The following is a 20,245-nucleotide window of genomic DNA, read 5'->3' on the forward strand; positions in this document are numbered from 1 at the left end:
ACCGTAACTGTAAGGACATCACTCCTGATTCGTTTCATAGCAGCTCAGGTTAACATTTATTCACGTGCACTTATTCCTGTTGGTGAGTCTAGTTTGAGGGACTATTCCTTAACTCCTGCCTTAGACTCAAGTTTTTTTCAATCGCGCGACTTGAGTTATTTCCGGTGTTACGGGGTAGATCTTGCAGATTTCACCAATGTATAGCGGCTATCGAACCCTAACTCTACGCCTAGCCGAGGTATTCGTTTGGCTAATTTGGCCATCTCAGGGTGCGTACACGTCGGTTATGCACTTGTGTGCCAGAACTTTCACTGCGGAAAATGAGTGAAGGCGTAAGGAATTCGTTTCAAAGGAGATAGAGAACATAAATGGCATTGTTAGTTCGTTTATAATGATAAGGTAATTCAACTATAAGTATGGTCAATATAAAGAGTTGCCGTGGGGCAAGGACTTGGATTGGTTTGAAGAGAAATAATTGGAAGTGACTCGTATGAAGGATAGAATGGAAGTGTTCGGTCGACCCGAGAAATCTGAATTTATCCGCGAAAACGATTATTCTTGCTGATATTTACGAATTCCCGTTTCAGAAAGCAAATTTTCGTATTTCTCGGCATCGTAAGTACATTTATCATTCAACACAGAATTCGGTTTGAATACCAGGAATGCAATTTGAGATACACCAACCTCGAATCTCCCCACATACCAGTACTTCGGCTGGGGGGGGGGGGGGGGGGGGGGGCATTTCGACTAATTCAATAGTCCTTCACAAAACAGCAGTTGAATCCTTTCGATATCACGTACCGCAACGCTCGGCTGGCAGCATAAGCGACGATGACAGCTCGGGCCGGCCCTAATCGCTGACTTGTCGGGGGAGCCATATAGGCTTTTACAAGTTGTAACGTGGCATTTTCAACGCCCGTTACTCACGGCTCCCCGAACTGCGGGCGGATCCCAATAGTACGGATATCACGATAATAATCGTTAATGATTTCGAAAAGAGCACCAGGACAATGGTCACGCATCCGGAACTTCGAGAGGGGACACTTTACAGGCTAGCAAAAGTCATATTTTCGGATTTTTGTTCATTCAGTTTCGAGTATGAGCGACACCAAGTGGGGAATCAGTGGTGACTTCGACCACGGTCTTACATACGGGTCTGGAAACTTGAGTGGTCGGGGCAGGTCGCTTACGGGCGAAAAATGTTGTCAAGAATCACCACACGGCGCTGTGATCTCGTCCCCAGTTAGCATCACCTCAAAACTCGGATCAAACGTAATTTTTTAAATAAAAGTGACTTTTTGCCAACAATTGCCTTACTGATTAGTAATTATATTGATAAAAGTTCAAAAATGCCGAGAATCTGTGCTGTACCGGGGTGCAACTCTGGGAGCAGATCGGCGAATCAAAGCACTCGGTATTTCGCGTACGCAAAGACACAGTGCGGTGTAAACAGTGGGAAAACGCGATTCCGGGTATAGTGAATTTAAGGTCAGTGGATATTGTTCGCGAAAAACATTTCAATTCTGCAGACATTTCTTATGAATGGAAAAAAGAGGATGAGAATGGTCGAATAATCGCACGAGTAAGTGTACTAAACAATTTATACAAGATTGATCAGATCAACGGTATATCTTTCCTACAAAGGTTCAGTACAAGTAACCACGACTCAGTGATACCGCTGTGGCCATAAAATTCAATCGCAGATTATCAGAAGAAATAATGGGTAATGAAACAGTAAGCCAGCCCGCGGAGGAAGTGCTAATGGTCATGAATGATGTTGATTTGGAAAATCATTCTCCAAATATTACTGACGAACATATTAGTGTTGTCAGCACTTTGCTTTCCACAACAACTGACATAAGACCTAAGTATTCTCTGTTGTTAAATCTCATACCATTAAATAATAGATGATCATGAAAATTTTTTACTTGAATCGCAAAACTCATATGCATGATGTTGGAACTGTAGATGCGGGAATGGAATCTTTATCATCATCGACCCGCGAGCTTGCTGGCACAGAGTCAGTACTTGTAAACAGTAAAGGTAAAGACAAATATTTTATTTGAAGATTCATAACTTCGCACACATCTGCTATCAAGAATGATATTTTGACAAGCCAACGAACATTGTTTAACACAGAAACGTAACGATTCTCTTACTCTGCCTAACTTGGTGAAGTTGGAAATCTTACAGAAGCAGATATGGACACGAGCCCCGAGATATCAGGATTCGTGCCACATCCATGGAGCTTTCGCCATGTACTTACTCCACATGAATGCTGCACAATTTTTTCATACACGACACTCGTTTGTAATAAAAGTCAGTATTATCCAGTGACGCAAAAACATGTGACACTGAATGTAGACGGAGCCTTGAATTATTTTGTATATGAGATTCCTGTCAATTCGGACAGACTAGACAAAGTCTTGAATAAAAAAGAAGAGCTTCCAGGTGTTTTGAAAAAAATTGAGAATACGAATGCCTGTAACGGGGTAGGTGATCTTGACAAGCAGCTCATACTAGCCTGTAAGGGATACTCGGATTGTGGTATGAAATGACGAAGCAAAGACTGCCCTATGATCTCTATCAAAAAAAGATGTGCTTGGTGTATAACATTAAGGAAAAGCATACTCAAACGTACAAAACAATTGAACAATCCTCCATACACTAAAAGAATCAAAGGAGCTTCGAATGTCGTTGATCAACGAAAGATATTGGCAATGCAATTAAAAATGAAGCGTGAAAAACGTCAGAAAATTCGAGCTCAGAATCGACTGAAAATGATGTGGACCTGTGTAGAAGAACAAAAAGCACGAATAGCGAGTATACAACAGGCTTCTTTAGATGAAAAATGTGCTGAATTGAAAATGTCGGAGTCACAAATATTAACTTTGAAAGAAATCGTTGCAATGGCAAATAAAAAAGATGTAAAAGGTCATCGTTACACAGAAAACTGGATCATGTTATGCATGCTCATGAATATCCGATCACCAACATACTATGAGTTTTTACGTCGAAACAATATTTTGCCACTCCCATGTACGAGGACCGTGCGGAATTATTTCTCGTTGATCAATACGAAGTGTGGTAGGATGAAAATTTTGCAAAACTCTTGAAACAACATTTTGCCTCGAAAACTCCACTTCGGTGCGATGGAGTATTGCTGCTCGACGAAATAAATCTTCGCAAGTCTGTAGGAGTCTGTTAAAGAAATTTAACGTATACGGGATTCATGGATTTAGGGGATGATGGACAACGGTCTTCAGAGCTAAGTGAAAAGGCTACACATGGTCTTGTACTCATGTTCCAGCCCCTTGCTAACTCATATACTCAACCGATTGCTGTGTATGCATAAAAAAATTCCGTAAAAGGAGAAGAGCTTGCCAAAATCGTCGTGAGAGCTATTTCATACGTAGAACAAACTGGAGCTAAAGTACACGGAGTAAAAGCAGATGGTGCTGCTACTAATTCAAGGATGTTTACTCTTTTGGGTATTTGTGGAAAATTCGTGACCAGCTGTTTTAGAATTGAGGATGATTCGTCGAACGTAGGTCATTTTGGAAACGTTTTTATTCAATATTACGACGTTTCGGTAGGGCTGCAGCATACCATCTTCAGACTATATAATAGATTAAATATATACTAAATTAAAACAAAGCGAAAATACGGTAAGAACATAGGTTGACAGTGAAAGGTGTTTATACAATATTTATGTACTGATGCGTTGGATTACTTACTTAAAATTAGACATTCTACAGGCTTAGGTGTTTACGGCATTGCCGTTGTAGAGGAAGTAAATATTGGAAGATCGAATCAATTGATCTAGATGTATGAACGGAAATTTAGCGAAAAGTGCGGGAGTTTACGAATGCGAAATGACGTCATGATAGAGGTGACTGAGGTTTTGAATATCAGTTCTACGGTTACAAGTTTTGTTATTGTGTTTTGTAATATGTATCATTTCTTTGATGTTCCTTTTATACCAATTCTTTTCAATCTTCAAAATTCTAGGATTATCAAAATCAAATTGATGGCCTAGATCCAAAGCATGTAAAGCCAAAGCGCACCTGTCAGACTCGTGGTTCCTAATGTTGGATTTATGACCAGAAATGCGATTTTTAAGATGTTGACTAGATTGACAGATATAAATGTTATCACAGTCTTTGCACTCCAAGCAGTAAACGGTATTTATCTTATCCAGATTTGGCGTTTTTTCTTTAAGATTGGTGAACAAAAATTTTTTTGCTTTGTTGGTGATCTTATACGTCACATTCACTCCTGTATCTTTTAAAATCCTTTTTATAATAGGAGACAGACCTTTGATAAACGGTATAGATCCACTGATGGTGTTATCTCTAAAGTTGATATTCCATTTTATACTGTTATAAAATTTATGTACACGATCCTTTTTTATGTCCTTAACTAATTGTGAAAGATAACCATTAAGCTTGAGTGTTGAGTGTACTAATTTAAATTTTTTGTTTCTAAATTTGAGATGTGAAAAATGTAGGTATCTATCATATAGTCCCACAGCCACAGATTTTTTATATTGTAACGGGTGTGCTGAGTTACGATATCTGTAGAAACGAATTCTGTAGAAACGATCCTGCCCCCGCAATTCTGTAGAAACGAACTCTGTAGAAACGAACTTTGTAGAAATTGTCTTCTGTAGAAACGAACTCTGTAGAAACGAACTCTGCAAATTGATATCTGTAGAAACGGCTTCTGTAGAAAGGATCCTGCCCCATTCTGCACGGGGTCTAGTCGCGTTCGTGGGTCTCGGAAGTGTCACCTCTCTTGTAGGCCGCGTATCACTGTGCGTGAGCGCTTAGTTTAGTGGTAGGATTCCTTTTTTTTCTGTTTGTTGAGTTATATTCGAGTTTCGAATGAATAGTGGTTAACCGCCTTAAGTTAAGATTGTTAAATTGCGAATTTATTCATTTTGCTCGAGTGGCTAGCGCCATCGTTAGTTGTATGATCCGACGCTATTTTTTTATGTTTGACGAACACCGCCGCAGATACTACTAAGTTAAAATCCGTGGCGATTAGCACTTTGGTTTAGCGAAGAACAGTTGCGATTAGCGCATTCTAACAATCTCTTTTATTTGGTATTGCTAATTCTGTTTATTATCATTGAGAAGGCGACTAGCACAATTATATTTAATATTTATGAGATCTTTTGTTTTTCTTTATATTGTTTTTGTTTTTGGAATCACCAAAAACGAGTTGATTACTTCGAATTAGTATTTCAACATCAAAAACGATTTGAAATTGGTGTTTGAACACTAAAACTGCCGTACGGTAAGTCGCCTGGCGGAGCTGTGCAATGGTAGGCGACGGTGTGCCACAGCCAGGCGAAGCCGTTCCGATCCTGTGCTGTACCGCAACAAAGGGCGTTGGTCTTTATTCGACAACCTATCGCAAAACATTACCACCTGAATCGAGCAAAATGAAGAAGGAACTTTGGGTTAGTGGAACTTTTCAGTTTCCCCCCACGTTTTTTGAAAACACAATTTTTCGCAGCGCACTCTCGAGATAGGAAAGCAAACAAGGGTGCATTGTTTGTGATTATTATGATCAATGCTACCAATCTGACTAGTCGATTTACTTTTCAAAATCGATTTTTGTTGCTGTGGTGATAGAAGGTCGTAGGTCTCAGCTAAGAAAGTGGAAGGAGAAACTTGAGTCACTCTTCTGGCACGGGGGGTGGTAGGTATTATTTGTGGTAGCAGGAGAGCTGTCGAGTGGGTCGAGTGAAGAGAGTGAGTGAGTGAGGTGTGTATTCACGAAAAGGTGGTCTGACACCGAACGACAAGTTGTAACAAAAATGATATCCTAACGAGGAGATTCATTAAATACTTGTTGCTTATTCAATCAATAGATCAGCGACTTGTGTGTAATCATTTCAATCCCCCTGCCTCTGATCCAAAGGAAAAAACCCTAACAGGTACCTAAGTGAGGTAGAAAGGATTGAACTACAGTTTTATGGAAGGCTTTTGAATTTGTCGCAATGCATCCTCTTCCGCCCCGCCAACTATGCAGTGAATCTGGAGGTTGGTGAAAATTGCATTCACGATTCTTAGCGACACCTCATATTGAATGATGAAAGTACCAAGATTTCTCTACTATAATCTTACAGTTAATTCACACTCTGTATCTTCTCGTTATTCTCACCTGTTTGACTTGGTTCCCAAATCGAGTCAGCGGATTACTTCCTACACTGCTGGTTGCACATGAAATGCGCTAAAGTGCAATTTGTCATTCTTCTAAATCCTTTATGTAGGGGGGACCGCAGGGCACGACGGACCTCCCAAAAAAATTTGACCAATAGAAACAAATTTTTTCCAATATCGAGATATTATTAGAGATTTGTTTGATATGTGTTGAATCAGAGAATGCAACATTCTTCTGGGTACACAAAATTTGCTTGATAATTTTAAAAAAATGATGCTTCAGATGAGATCCATTTGCTCCAGAATACAATTTTTTTTTTTACTATACATATTGATAGATAATCAATGATTCATTCAAACAGGTGAAGTTAGGGGATGCTGAGTAAGTTCAAAGAAAAAAACATTTGTAAACATTTTGGATGCGTCCATAGTGCTCAGGAATTTTTTTTTCCTTGCAACTACAGAAAAATAATTATGGATTTGGTCGAGATAGATGGAAACAATTTGTATGCGGCGCTCAAAAGTGACAAAAAATAACTAGCGGCTTCGGGAGTTCGTCATGCCTGGCCTCTCCTACTTAATTTGGAGTCTTATTCTATGCGGCTATACATATTTGCCTCTTGTTCCGAAACCAACGCGAACTCTTGCATTTTTCCTGCTGCGAACAATTTCTTCTCCGTATGTTTTCATTTGACTCTTTAGATTTTCTACAATAAATCAATCACATATTTAATCATCAATCTTCCGCAATGCAAATTCCTTTCATCGTCCATTTACTTTACTGACGCGCCTGTAGTCCATGGGTTACCAACCCAAAGTAGGGCGTAATACCATCACAGCTTGGCGTGGATGGGGTCATAGATAACTATGTGACGCAACGACAGTCATCTACCCCGCAACAGAATCATGAGCGAGAAATGAAATTATTTTTCTGTAAAAAAGGCGGTAGCAATACTAAATATGTTCAGAAAAAAGAACCTCGGCGCTTGCAGTTGAAGTGTCAGTGCTTTGCGCACGTGTCATCAATCAACTGATGAATCCACCGTTCGGGTGACGATTATAAGTTTCGAGTAGCCGAGAAAATGTATCTGATATTCGTTCATTTTTTAAATCGTCAAATAGTAACATCTCTGTTGCACGACGGAAATGTTGTGTGTAGAATATTCTTACTGAATAAGAAATTTAAAATGATATTTCTAGAAGTTAGAGAATCTACACATCCCGATTACCTTCAGATAAGTCAACACACATGACATGGCAGTATATTACCAGAGAGATGTTATAAATGCAGAGCTCTCAAAACATGAGACTCGAAAGCTGTTTCCAGTGCTATAAGATCGTGTGATTGCAACAGAAATGTTCCAAACACTGTGTAAAGACCTATGAAATGAAACGTTACAGTATAAAGAACCGCGCAAGAACCACGCAAATTAAATCAAGCATTGAAATAATGTTCATTGTGATGTTTCTTCAACATTATATAAATATCGATGCGCAATGTACGTTGGTGCCACCTAATTTCAAGAACAATCTACAACACATCTCTGAGTTGTGACGTGTACCTACGATTGACGCCCATTGCGCACGACATCAATCCCCAGTATCTAACGTCAAATCTGTCTAAGATTCGAACCAGAATAATTAGTCTTTGGCTTCTCACCACCCTTAGGAGAATTGAGAATCAAGTGAACGTTTGACGGACGGGTGCACTCATGAAGGTCCAGTTATCACTTAAGATGGTCTTACGCATTATAAGACTCTCTTCGTCCATAATGTTGAGATGGCCGCTGCCTCCTGATGCGAAGCGTACCGACATCCTGAAACATTGGATTGCAACGGTTTTTCAACTGTTCAATTCAGTATTATCTATCCTTGGACTGATACTGAATGTGATCCGTAACCATGACGACCCTGCAACCTTTTCCTCAAGTCTAACCGATCTGAATGCAGCTGTATCAAACGTATTGTTCACAGTCGTCTGCGAAGTCGAGACAAATCGCCTTCATGTTGAGTACAAACAAATTTTTGCTTATCTCATAAATTTATGTCGAAAGAAAGTGAGTTACAGACTGAGATATGATGTTCTTATAAAAAAAGTGTGTGGTTCATTCCACGTGGAGAAAAATTGCGCGGTTAAATTTACCGTCGTTGAATATTGTGAGCACCTCTAAGACTTTCACTGTATAAAGCACAAATCGACAAGCAATTTTCGCCATCGCGCAATTATACATACCTGTACAGTAGTACCTTGTCATAAAGGAGTATAAGGGCGGTCAAGGGATTCCAAGAGATTCGATGCCAGAACGTTCCCCCACAATTGCCTGACCATATCGGCGAATGCCGGCTTCAGACATTACGGTGCCACGAGGCAATTGGAATTTTCGCCCCCCCCCCCCCCCTCCCCCCCCTCTGAATTTCAAATCATGTGCTACAAGTCATAAAATTATGTGCCAATAACGGCCCGCAAGTCAAACCAAATGAATCAATGCAAAACGGCTTACCTAAACCCACAATAACTCAAGTGGTATCGAAATAACAGAAGTAATTCCAAAAATCAAACAAAATGACCTTACCAACCTCAAAAAATCTATCTCCGTTTCATTTAATATAACTTGCGACTTCAATTGTAAATCATTCTTCAGAATTTTCCACAAATTAGTTGTTCTAAGCTCTAGTCAAGATTCAGCACCCTAGAAACGTTTTCTCGTGAACAGTAATAAAATGGGAGGCCGGAGGCAAGTAGCCATGTAGTCCATACTTCAAATTCCATACTTCTAACGATCACCATCACACCAGCTTGATACAAATGCCATTGATTTTATTTCCATCATATAGACTTATGATTCACGAAACCATATTGCATTAAACTAATTCGGCAAAATCACACCTTTGAACTTCTGCAGCGGAGAAGTTTCGAATGAAGTCATTGACGTAGATAGAATCTAATATGTCATTTTCTGTGCACATCAGGGCTAAGCCAGAAAATCGATCTTGCCCCATAGTTGAGCGGAGATAATTCTTGATCAATTTTAACTTAGAAAACAACCTTTCCGCGCTGGCAATTGATACCGGCAACGTTAGAAAGATTCGTATAGCGACGTATGTATTCCAATAGAATGCTGCAAGCCTGTTGCTGTGCATATAATTCAAAACGTCCAAAGAAGTCATCGCCTCTTCTATATATGATATGAAAACGCATACTTCTTCGTTTATTTCAACGCCATCAATATCCTGTTTTTTTCGTAAGTTAGATGTAATTGCAAATGGTGATAATGTTTTGATCCCTTCTCTTTATACATTTCATTTTTCAACGCTCCCAAGTCATTACTCTGACCCTCCAATAGAAACATATGTAGGAATCGAAAATGACGGTCGAGTGACGGTTTTGCGTGTCTGAGAGAGTCTCCGCGAGAGAGTGCCTAGCGTTGCTAGGTTTATTTCGGAAAACAGGTGGTATGTGACGAATGGCCAAAACAGTCAGTCGAGTGTGCGAATGGCTTAAGACGTTTCACGATTTGTTTCTTTTGATTATTAAGTGTAATAAAGTTATTCTGTGTTCTATTATATGTTAGCCCTGACTTTGTCATTATCCTCGCATCCGTTCCAACACCACCAAGACCGGAAAAAAATATCCCATACATAGTCTAGATAAGAGATGTAGAATGTCTAATGGAAGATCCTGAAATCCGTTATCGTCGCACTGTTATTGGGCATCACATGTTGCAAATCGCGTTTAGTTATAATTTCGCGTACACGCACAATCATGGGTTCGGGATTTGTAAGGCTAGCTTGGGTTCACTCGGTATCAGTAAGGTTACTTTGGTTTGAGTATGTATCGACGAAGCTGTTTGAATTTTCGGATAGAGAAACAAAACGCCGCATGTTCTGGCGCCCACCACAACGGCGCCCTGAGTCCGCTGCCTGACTTGCTTTGTGTCTGAAGCCGGCACTGATCTCGGAAATCAAACGTGTCTGAGTGTGACGATAATCATCATCAATCCTAGTTATAAAAGAATCACAGTTATATATACGAATTCGGTGTGTCAACGCGTATGATTCAATGCAATAGCTTGTTCTCTTGTAACGAGGAGGCAGTGCCAAAGTTGGGTAACACAGACAAAGTGGGGGGAGCTATAAAACTCACCAAAGAGACTCTTATAATACAGTAGTACTATACACTACGTACTCCAAACTTTTCAACGTAATTCTATTTTTTCGCCGACATAGTTCTCGATTGTAACTGGAATTATAAGTAGCACTGCTCTATTCAAGTGATGTCCCTTTCACTCGGTCTTTACTTCTGCGCAACTGGTCTATCATATTTTGTCAATCGATTTTGGCGCTAGCGTCACTGGAGACCAGTTTTGATTTCTTACACGGAGGAAGCACATCCTCACCAGTATATTGATTTAAGGGGATGCTCTAGACGCAGATGCCATTTCGGTATTGAATCTCATCGCCGAATCGGAACAAACATTTTTATTTCAAGCTCACAAATAAGTCGCAGTTCGAAACTAACCCATTTGGCTGTATAAGAGTACGGTCAATTTTCTGTGCCCATGCGATCACGATCGAAGCATTGAAAAAAGACAGTAATAGCGGTAATGTATTAAATTGAAGAAAAAGTCATTCAGCTGATATTTTCCAGTGACTTGAATCAATCGTCATAAGCATCTTATCATTGTATCAACATACTACATGTCTATCTAAATTTCGTACTGTACAACTTGACCTTATGCCTACTTACTCTTACACGCACTCCATCGTCGAAAATTCAGCAAAGCTGCCTGTTTTTCTCATGCCCTAGTAGTTTCGAGATCTGTTAACCCATAATATGCAGGAATGTCCACGTCGAATAGACACGTGAAAGTTTCACAAACTCAGTGCTGTAATTTATCTTCTCAATGTAGCTACTATATCAATACCCAAAATTGAGTGAGTTCGGCAAAGATGCATGAATTATCAGGTCTTTTAATGAAATTCATTCATCTCTTACAATACCAGTTCAGTTTCCCACATCACAAAAATCACTAAGTATTGATGTTCGATTATTTCCTTAATAATACTCTAAGTAATTTTCAATAAAAAAATAACTGGCTGAAAACTTACGCTTTTTTTACCGGGATTGTCCTCAAAAGACGTATTTCACATTCTTTGCCATTGTCGCAAAAGAGTGTTTACTAACTATACAAACTTTTTACCAGGCACTGATAACCGAAATAACGATGTTTATGAAAGAAGCTACCGACGAAGAATCCGCTATGGTTGACCTCTACATGAGCAAATGTTCACTGCTCCATGCTTGGGTTATTTCCTTGGCTATTCTCGGTCCATCAGCCTATATAATCGCCCCCACTTTCTTAGTTCAGCCCTTTCCGGGTAAAGCCGCATACCCGTTTTCAGTAGAGCCAACTTGGATTTGGGCTTCCATATACGCTTCGCATTCTATTACTGTAATAAACATCGGAATCACATTAATCATGAACTTACTCTACGTAAATATGATCTGGTTTACCATTGCACGATCTGAAATGGTGTGCACAGACATTGGAAAGGCGGCCAACGAAACTGATGTCAGCAAATGTGTTCGAAAGCATCAAGAATTGTTAAGGTAAGGTGAATATATGTACTTAGGTTTAACTATACTATATCTATTGTAGATATTGAAGGAATCGAATGCACAGTTAAACTGAAAAAATGGTTGAACACATGAATATAAGGTGAATTTATATCGACCAAATAATCTGTCGTATCTAAAATTCAATGCCCATGTGCTACAATTCGAGAGCGATTGTTTGCCAGGGTGATTACCCGTTATTAATTAGGACTCGATGTACTTGAACTCAAAAAAACCTGTGTTGAACACAGCTGCCAGCGGGAATTGATAGAGTTACTGCGGTTACGTTCATTGCTGCTGATTGCCCTGAAAAAAAAATACTCTTGGCTCATGGCGTATGCGCATTGAATTGTAGCAGCCAACAGATCATTCAATCGTTAGCGTTGTACTTTGTTTGACATGCCGAATGATTTCCTAGCGGTCGAATGGTCTAGCGCGCATGCACTAATATTTATAGCAATAGCAGTCGTTTTGTCAGGTCGACTAACCGTCATAAGTTCAGATGACAGATCGCCGCAATGTGTGTAATTGTTCTCTACTGTCAAAATTATTTATACATCGCGATGACCTGTCATCTGAACTTATGACGGTTAGTCGACCTGACAAAACAACCGCTCTTGCTCTAGAATTTTAGCGCACGCGAAACCATTGAACCGTTAGTTTCTGTCTACTGACCGTAGTAGCGTCGTGCATAGCGTGCAAGACTACGCAACTTTGATTATATATCATATATTATAACTTCGTTATCGTAACTTTTCTGCTATCTATGCTGCGTTCAACAATAGAACGATATAGCGTGATGCCCGTTCTGGTGGAGTGGGGGTCGGATGGGGATAGCGAAGCTCGCTTCTCAGTATCGTACCTATAATATCGTCCATGTTTGCCCTGCACCTTAAGTCTACGCTCTGTGAAAGGACTCACATGTGAAATGATATGAACATCGCGCTCTCATTATATCTCCCTATATCTACAAAAAGATTTTGGGAATAAGTGAAGTTAGCGTTTTGAGAAAGTTTTTCGTTAGACGCATGGAGTTGGCGTTTTTAGGACTTTTATGATGAGACGCATGAAGCTAGCTGTTTATAGCTGTATATTACTATAGACCTGAAGCAAGCGCAGTAGCTATTAAAAAAAAGAATTAATATTTAATCATGGTTTAGATCGCCGGGACAATGTTTTTTGTCGTCCAGGACCAGCGCCTCGTAGTTTCGTGGTTCAGGTCGCCGAGACGATGTTTTTCGTGCAATGAATCAACTTGTGATACTGACATCTCTTATTATTTACCTATCAATGAATGAATCTGAGAGAAAATATGCATAGTGCCGTCCGCAAGAATGGCGATTCTCTCCGTTGTCACTATCGTGAGAAATGTCTGTTGAGCCATAATTTTGAGGAACTCTCGATCAAATATGGTTGCACAGAACCATTTGCAAGAATTATGATACTTTCCAATTCCAGTGTCGTAAGCAACGTCTGTGGAGTAACGGTTGTGAAAAGCTTTGTCTGAACTTGGTTACCTTGACATGCGCAAAACTGTATTGCATGATCCTATTTACAAGGGTTCATTGTGTATCGCTAATGACTCCGGTCGCCAGTTTGAGATTCATAAAATGAATCAAAGAGATTCCGTTTCCCCTGCCGACTGTAAATCAAAAATAACCAAGTTCCGATTCTGAATTAATAGGAAATAATACGGACATATTTCTGATTGATAGATTTTAATTTAAGGCATGAGAATCAGTGGGATCCACAAGATGAAAAAGAAACATGCAAGACAAGCAAGTTCAGATACCAAATTGAGCAAAATTCATGGGGACAGATTTCTGGCTATTTGGATTGACCATCTAAAAAAGAACAATTGAGATCCTTTGCATGTCCATTACAGTGAGCAATGCCAGTTTAGGTAATTACCCCGTAAACGAAAAGTTGAGTTTTCACCAGATCTCGATGTTTCGAGGTCTAGAGAATCAGCTCCGACCACTTTCGGGTGGACGTCTGTGTATGTGTACGTATGTAAGTACGTACGTATGCACGCGATCACTTTTTTGTCCGACGATATCTCAAGAATGAGTGACTGCATTTTAATGATACTGGTCTCAATCGACGCGACTTTTCCAAACTTAGAACTGATGAGAGTTTGGCTTTGATGAGTGAAGTACTTTTCCAATCATTTGAATAACAAAATTCTAAAAAGTAAAATGAAAATGATATCTTGAGGATGGATGAACGGATTTGAAAGAAAATTGGTACCGTGAGGGTTTTGGGTCACTCATCACGAATCTGCAATCAGATTGAGAAATCCAAAATGTCGAATCCAGTTTAGTTGAAAAAATCTAAGATTATTCAGATTTTGATAGACGTTAAGAGTTGGAGGTTTTTGGGTCACCGATAACGAATTCAAGGTCGGAATTCCAAAATTTATGATGGTGTATCCATTGAAGGGGTTTAAACCGAAAAAAACCGTAACATTGTTACGTAAAATGGCATCGAAGGGCTTTTGAATCGTCAATCACAAATCTGAATTCGTTATTCTAAATTCGAATCGGATATTGATATTCTTTTATTCCGTGAACTTGGAACCTGCAATGTGAAAACGGGATGTTTTTAGGGCTGGCTCACGGTTAGCCTAAAGCCGCTTGTTTCATGCATTTACCTTGAACACCTGTGAGTGCCATGAAGGATACCAGTACTGTCATTTGGTTTTCCACTTGAAGCCAATCTTCGTATCACTCACTCAAAAAGTCTATCGTCCTTTGCGATTTTTGGATTCTGATACTGTAATGCTGGAGACGTAATAATCGTCACGAGTAACATTACTTGATTGAAAGCTCATGCCAGCACTCTTAGGCGACCACTAGACGACGAAAACTACGACGCCCACTTCCTGGATGCGTTAACCTACGGAACGCCGAACCTAGACGCCGCGGCGCCGAATGTGTCGAACGGGAAAGGACCATTTCTACAAGTTCGTTTCTACAAGTGCCAATACCGAGAAGTTCGTTTCTACAAGTGGCGATCGTACAAGTTCGTTTTTCCCCTAAGATTTCGTTTCTACAAGTTGCAATCTTACAAGTTCGACCGAGAGGTTCGTTTCTACAAGTTGCAATCCTACAAGTAGGACCGGGCGGTTCGTTTCTACAAGTTGCGACCGGGTGGTTTGTTTCTACAAGTTCGACCGGGCGGTTCGTTTCTACAAGTCGCAGTCCTAAAAGTTCGTCCGAAAGGATCGTTTCTACAAGTGGAGGTCAAATAATTTAAATTAAATTAAATTAAATTAAATCAAAATGTACGAAATCGACGGAACCGCTCGGTCGCTTGTAGAAACGAACTTGTAGAAACGAACCGCCCGGTCGTACTTATAGGATCGCAACTTGTAGAAACGAACCTCTCGGTCGAACTTGTGAGATTGCAACTTGTAGAAACGAACTCTTCGGGAGAAACGAACTTGTAAGATCGCCACTTGTAGAAACGAACTTCTCGGTATTGGCACTTGCAGAAACGAACTTGTAGAAACGATACCCTCTCGTGTCGAACTACGGGCTACAGGATCTACACGCCGAAACCCATGACGCAGACAACCTGGATGCATTCATCGTCGATTTACAGAGCACAAGATTTGGTTAGGCAATGCCTGATAGAGGCGCTACATCTACGCTCACGGGCGGTCATTTTATCATTTCATCTGTGATTTACTATGCGCGTAGCAATTTTTATGAATAATAAGGTCACAAGCTGCGTTTACCCAGGAGCGGAAAAAAAAGATGCGTCATTGTACATCAACTTTGGCTGTGAATATCTCCACAACAGTGGTACAGACTTAAACTGAGTTTGTTGAGCAAGATCAAACGGACAAAGTCTCTGCTTCCTGCGAGTGTCTCTAGAAATCGTTCATTCTTTCCGGAGATATGACACCCTGGTTTCGGGCTTTCGTTGGCCGGGTAAATGAATCTCTTCTAGCACTCGCCGGCCTACGGATACTTGGCGGCGATAACTTACCGCGAATTCTCATGCCGCCTCAAGTTGGTCTTATTGTTCAAGTCATATGCCATTCTAAAACCTTCAAAAACTCAAGTTTATCATCATTTTTTTCCGCGAATATTCGAAAATGGCACGTCAATTCCCCACGATGAGGGGTGAAACACCGAAATTGATGCTTGACATTTCTATTCGTGGATGTACAGTTTCACCTCATTAGAGTAATTTGTGGCCAATAAAAAAAAAATACGAATCACTTACTTTTCGATGCACTACAAAATGTATGAACTTGATCAAATCCGGAGAGATCCGCCTGGGAGACCTATCTTATGAGACAACAATTCTTAAACTCGATTCGCCTAAAGTAAACGCCGAGTTCTCCTCTCTTGAATCCTCTGAATTCACGTTTGTTTGGTGAGGAAATAAGCTTCTGGAATAAATGGTTGTGACTTACTTTTTCGGTTAACTTGGTGATTCGGTCTGCCAGCGGCTCTGCGTACTCAGCAATGACTGGACATGCGACAAACTGCTTGATGATATTTTTTTTCCCATCATTATCGTTGAGATTATGAATGATAATCGAAAGGCTGTTGATTGATTCGACTCCAAGTTCAGATCCAGGACTACAACAAAACGTTCATTCAAAATAGTCAGTTCAACACAGTAACAAAAATAAATTCGAACCTTTAGTTAGGAATAAAAATAAATGTAGTTATTTGAAAATGTATCAATTGACAAATGACAGAGTGAGAGATTATTTGTCTGAATTCGATTCCATCCGCACACTTCCCACTTTGCGAATTGTGCTACATGGATTTTCAAGAAGAGTTTAAAATGTCTCGTTGTAATGAAATGTCACTGTTGCGTGAATAGGTTTTTTCAGAACTGTTCTGGTTAGGGGATTTTTAGAAGTGTTCTGATTCTTGCTGAGCAATGTTTCTCTTGGATTTTATTCTGTCATGTCAAGAATCTAACGAACTGTCTGATTGGTTTTTCCCAATTTCAAGAAAGTTTTTTGTGCAAGCGCTCACCTACGACTTATATCGCAAACGTACGCTCCGTACAAAAAAAGTTACTTTGCGTTCTTGGTACACCATCTACTATCATTTCTGACCTCACTGTAATGGTCACTTAATTGACCTGAAACGCGGGACAGAAGTGGTATAGGATATTTTGGTGTGCTTTTCCAGACATGTCCGGGGGAAAAGTTCTTATTTCCCGCTCATTTGTGGGATATAAGCAGCACTTTAGTCTCGCTAACGGGGTAACCACTTTTCAGGTCAATAGAGTGACTAAATCACATATGCAACACGAGAATCAAGCTGATTATTCCCTTACTTTACTCAGACAATAAACCAGGCCCTGGAAATAACCTTCGACTTCATTCCCTTGTGACGTAATGCACTATATCGTTGAATACGAGTGGGCGCAGATACATAATCGAGCCGCCTGGTTGTCTACGGGGTGGATAGTGAGATGTTTGTGTGACCGTGTAGAGATTTCGGCGTCGACTATGAGCGTTTGCATGTGTCGAATCAACCATTGTTCCGAATTTTTGGCATCGTTGAAAGAAAGAATTGACGGCTTCCGTGGTTTAAATTTGAGGGATTACTGAATCGAAGCAGGTGTACATGTGTGTGCTGGAATTCCTGACGCGACGATCGTTAATCTAGTGGCAGCAGCGTGAACTGAAAAATATCCTCGTGAAAGTGCTGCGTTTCGATTTTATGATTCCTTGATCAAGAATCAAGGAATTTCAACGAATTCAGGTGTGTTATAACGATTGTATCTGACGTGTGTGTAGGCCAGATTGTAAAGACTTATGAACTACAGAATAAAAGTGTATTTGAACAAGATTGAAAGTTGTGTTTGATTGTGACCACGGATCCCTAAACTATGAACCCGATCAGTCAGTGATAGATTAGGTCCTTGGTGACCTGACTCAGAGAGAAGACGTCGATGGATGTCGTGTCCCCGTAGTGTTTCGAATACTATATTGATTGAACCGAATAGAAAAGCTGTATACACCGTCATACATTACATCATAAGTTTCTTTATATGTAAAACAGTCTATACACCCGACGCACTGAGAAAGGCGACCGGAATTACTATCCGTCATATGCAGATTAAACCCTGCACTAATCAAGTAAATCTCCGATGGCGAGGACAGGTTCAACGAGTCTTATTAACGTTCGTACAATTTACAGTTTTGCAGATAGAATGTCGATACCCGTGCGTCGTATGGCTTGTCAGGTAGCAGCGAGCAACTTGGCGGCTGTGGTGTTTGGAGGACTGCTGTTCACTTACGTAAGACTGAATTGTAATAGACAAAAATCTATATGGCGACGAAAGTTGCATGTCTGTTAGCTCCAAGACCTGATGAAATATTTGTTTTCATGTTATGGCGCTACAGAAGTGGAGGTCATTTTCATTAGTCGACTTCGTCATGTTGGTTTTCTTCATGTTCTTCGCCTTGGTTCAGCTGTTTTTGTACGCTTGGCCTGCGGACCACCTAATTCAATCGGTAATTGACTTCAGTTTCTCTCGTTCAATTTTTTTAGTAAGGTTTGCGGAAATTTTAGCTTTTTACCTGGTGCTCGTTAGATTAGAACTAATCGCTATCGTGCGGTAGCGATCCTCATTAAGATGATTTACGAACATCAACTAAAGCTGACTCAATGTCGGCAAAGGAAGGTTTTTACCGGGTTCGAACTAGCATCAGTTTTTTCGCTGGTACTGGTACCCAAGATATGGAAAATTACTGACCCAACGTCGGAAAACAACGCTTGAATATGGTACTGAGCCAGGTATGGCCCGTATTACCAATGTCGGCAAACTCTTCACGGGCACCCGTCGTACTTTGACGCTCACGTGATTAATGAACTCCCTTGTTGCGTACAAATGCTGCAAACGAAAACTTGTGCATGTGTTGCCGCTAGCGGTGACCGCGTAGCTCGGAGTCAGCACTTTTACCAGAGACTCTCAGTATAATACCAATAATGATATGCATATTATTTGGATAACCTCTTTAGTACGTATTCCTACCTTAGTTATCCTTCCCTGCCCTTCGATTTTGAAAAAACGTGATTCCTTTATGTATCTATTTTCGTTTCAGTCGCAAACGAATATATTTCCAGTCAAGAGAATCTAGCAAATGACAGGGAATTTTTATTTCAATATTTGTGACCGAACTTTGAGTTGTATCATCGAACCGTACAAGACCGTTCGTCCGTCATTCATTGGTACTCCGTATCTACGCTACAAATATGTACACTAGAAACACCTTTGTGTCATTTATTCTACCTACGCCATACTCCCTCGAATATTTGTATAACGTTTTGTTCTACTTGGTCTCCAATACTTGGAGAAAGTTTCCGCTGGAACTTTTGTTCAGCATTTTTCAACTCACTTAAACTATTGTGTCACCCTGATCCGCACTTCTACAACACATTCACTTCGATAATAATATTTTGTGTCTTCTCAAGAGCCTACGAGTATCAGAAACCGTTTTGCATAGCCAGTGGATGGGAAAATCGCCGCAGACGCGCAAGTTGTTACTCTTCATGATGCAGAGGGCCACTCAGCCATTAGTCATCAAAGTGGACGGCCTACTTCCGGTTTTGAATCTGGAAATGTTTGGAAGTGTACGTTTTTGATGAACCTACAACATGCTTACTTTTTTGCAAACCTGCTCAACTTATTGATATTGTTTTTTAGGCGTTGACGACCAGTTTCTCGTACATCGCAACCCTGCTAACTATTTTCGGCAACTGAACAAGAACGCCAAAATTCGCCGGGACGTTAAGAGTTTCTTTCATCAAAAAAGATATCCCACTTCCTGTATGTGGGCCAGTGTATTGCGTTCCACTGAGCAATTGGGCATTGAAAATTTGACTCGTCCGTCATTTTCACATCATATTCTACGTGATTAACGGATGACGGCGTAAGATATAATGCAAGAAGCAGACTAATCCAATTTTTCATACCTGTTTGTACGGTCAGAATTTATGGATTGGTCCGTATATTGTAACGATCTTTTTCAATGACACATATGAGGTGATCGTAGAATATATAAGGTATTGTATTCAACGTAGGTATATGTGATTGCAGTAATTTGAAATTTTCAGCTATTTTGGGGTTGGAGCTGAATGAAGACTCATGTGGATCTACTTAAAGTTCATTATTTTGAGCTTTATCATAACATAACCTCTTTCGGATGGAAGAAATCATATCTCACTATCACTTAGCATAATTTTATAAATTCAAAATTGGCGTTTGCAATCTAATATTAAGCTGATGCTGGTTTTGATTAACGGAATTTCAATAAACACATGTCACATCACGCCCGTGAGGTGAAACACATAGCAACCATAACCTCTCCCGGCTCACGGTGTAACCGCGATCCAGTATTCATCGTTCACTCTACCTACTGTAATACTGGTAACGTTTTCATGAAGTAGGCTACTCATATAAACTGATG

General features: G+C 40.1%; 1 protein-coding gene across 1 annotated transcript; it reads left to right on the top strand.

Moving 5' to 3' along the window:
- Window positions 1-7,885: 7,885 nt before the first annotated feature.
- Window positions 7,886-19,539, top strand: LOC124413616. The gene is made up of 7 exons (XM_046894337.1): window positions 7,886-8,230; window positions 9,822-9,995; window positions 11,378-11,784; window positions 17,973-18,072; window positions 18,182-18,289; window positions 19,251-19,409; window positions 19,483-19,539. Exons 1-7 carry the CDS (start codon window positions 7,886-7,888, stop codon window positions 19,537-19,539), a joined length of 1,350 nt encoding a protein of 449 aa, XP_046750293.1.
- The last annotated feature ends 706 nt before the right edge of the window (window positions 19,540-20,245 follow it).

The sequence above is a fragment of the Diprion similis genome, chromosome 12, assembly GCF_021155765.1.
Source record: "Diprion similis isolate iyDipSimi1 chromosome 12, iyDipSimi1.1, whole genome shotgun sequence".
NCBI classification, from domain to species: Eukaryota; Metazoa; Arthropoda; class Insecta; order Hymenoptera; family Diprionidae; genus Diprion; species Diprion similis.

What these genes read in the sequence shown, in the direction of transcription:
- LOC124413616 (XM_046894337.1), top strand. Translation starts at nt 7,886, where the DNA reads ATGAAGGTCCAGTTATCACTTAAGATGGTCTTACGCATTATAAGACTC. An exon ending in AAGCATCAAGAATTGTTAAG is followed by an intron (nt 11,785 to 17,972) that starts GTAAGGTGAATA and finishes TACAATTTACAG; the next exon opens with TTTTGCAGATAGAATGTCGA. An exon ending in ATCTGGAAATGTTTGGAAGT is followed by an intron (nt 19,410 to 19,482) that starts GTACGTTTTTGA and finishes ATTGTTTTTTAG; the next exon opens with GCGTTGACGACCAGTTTCTC.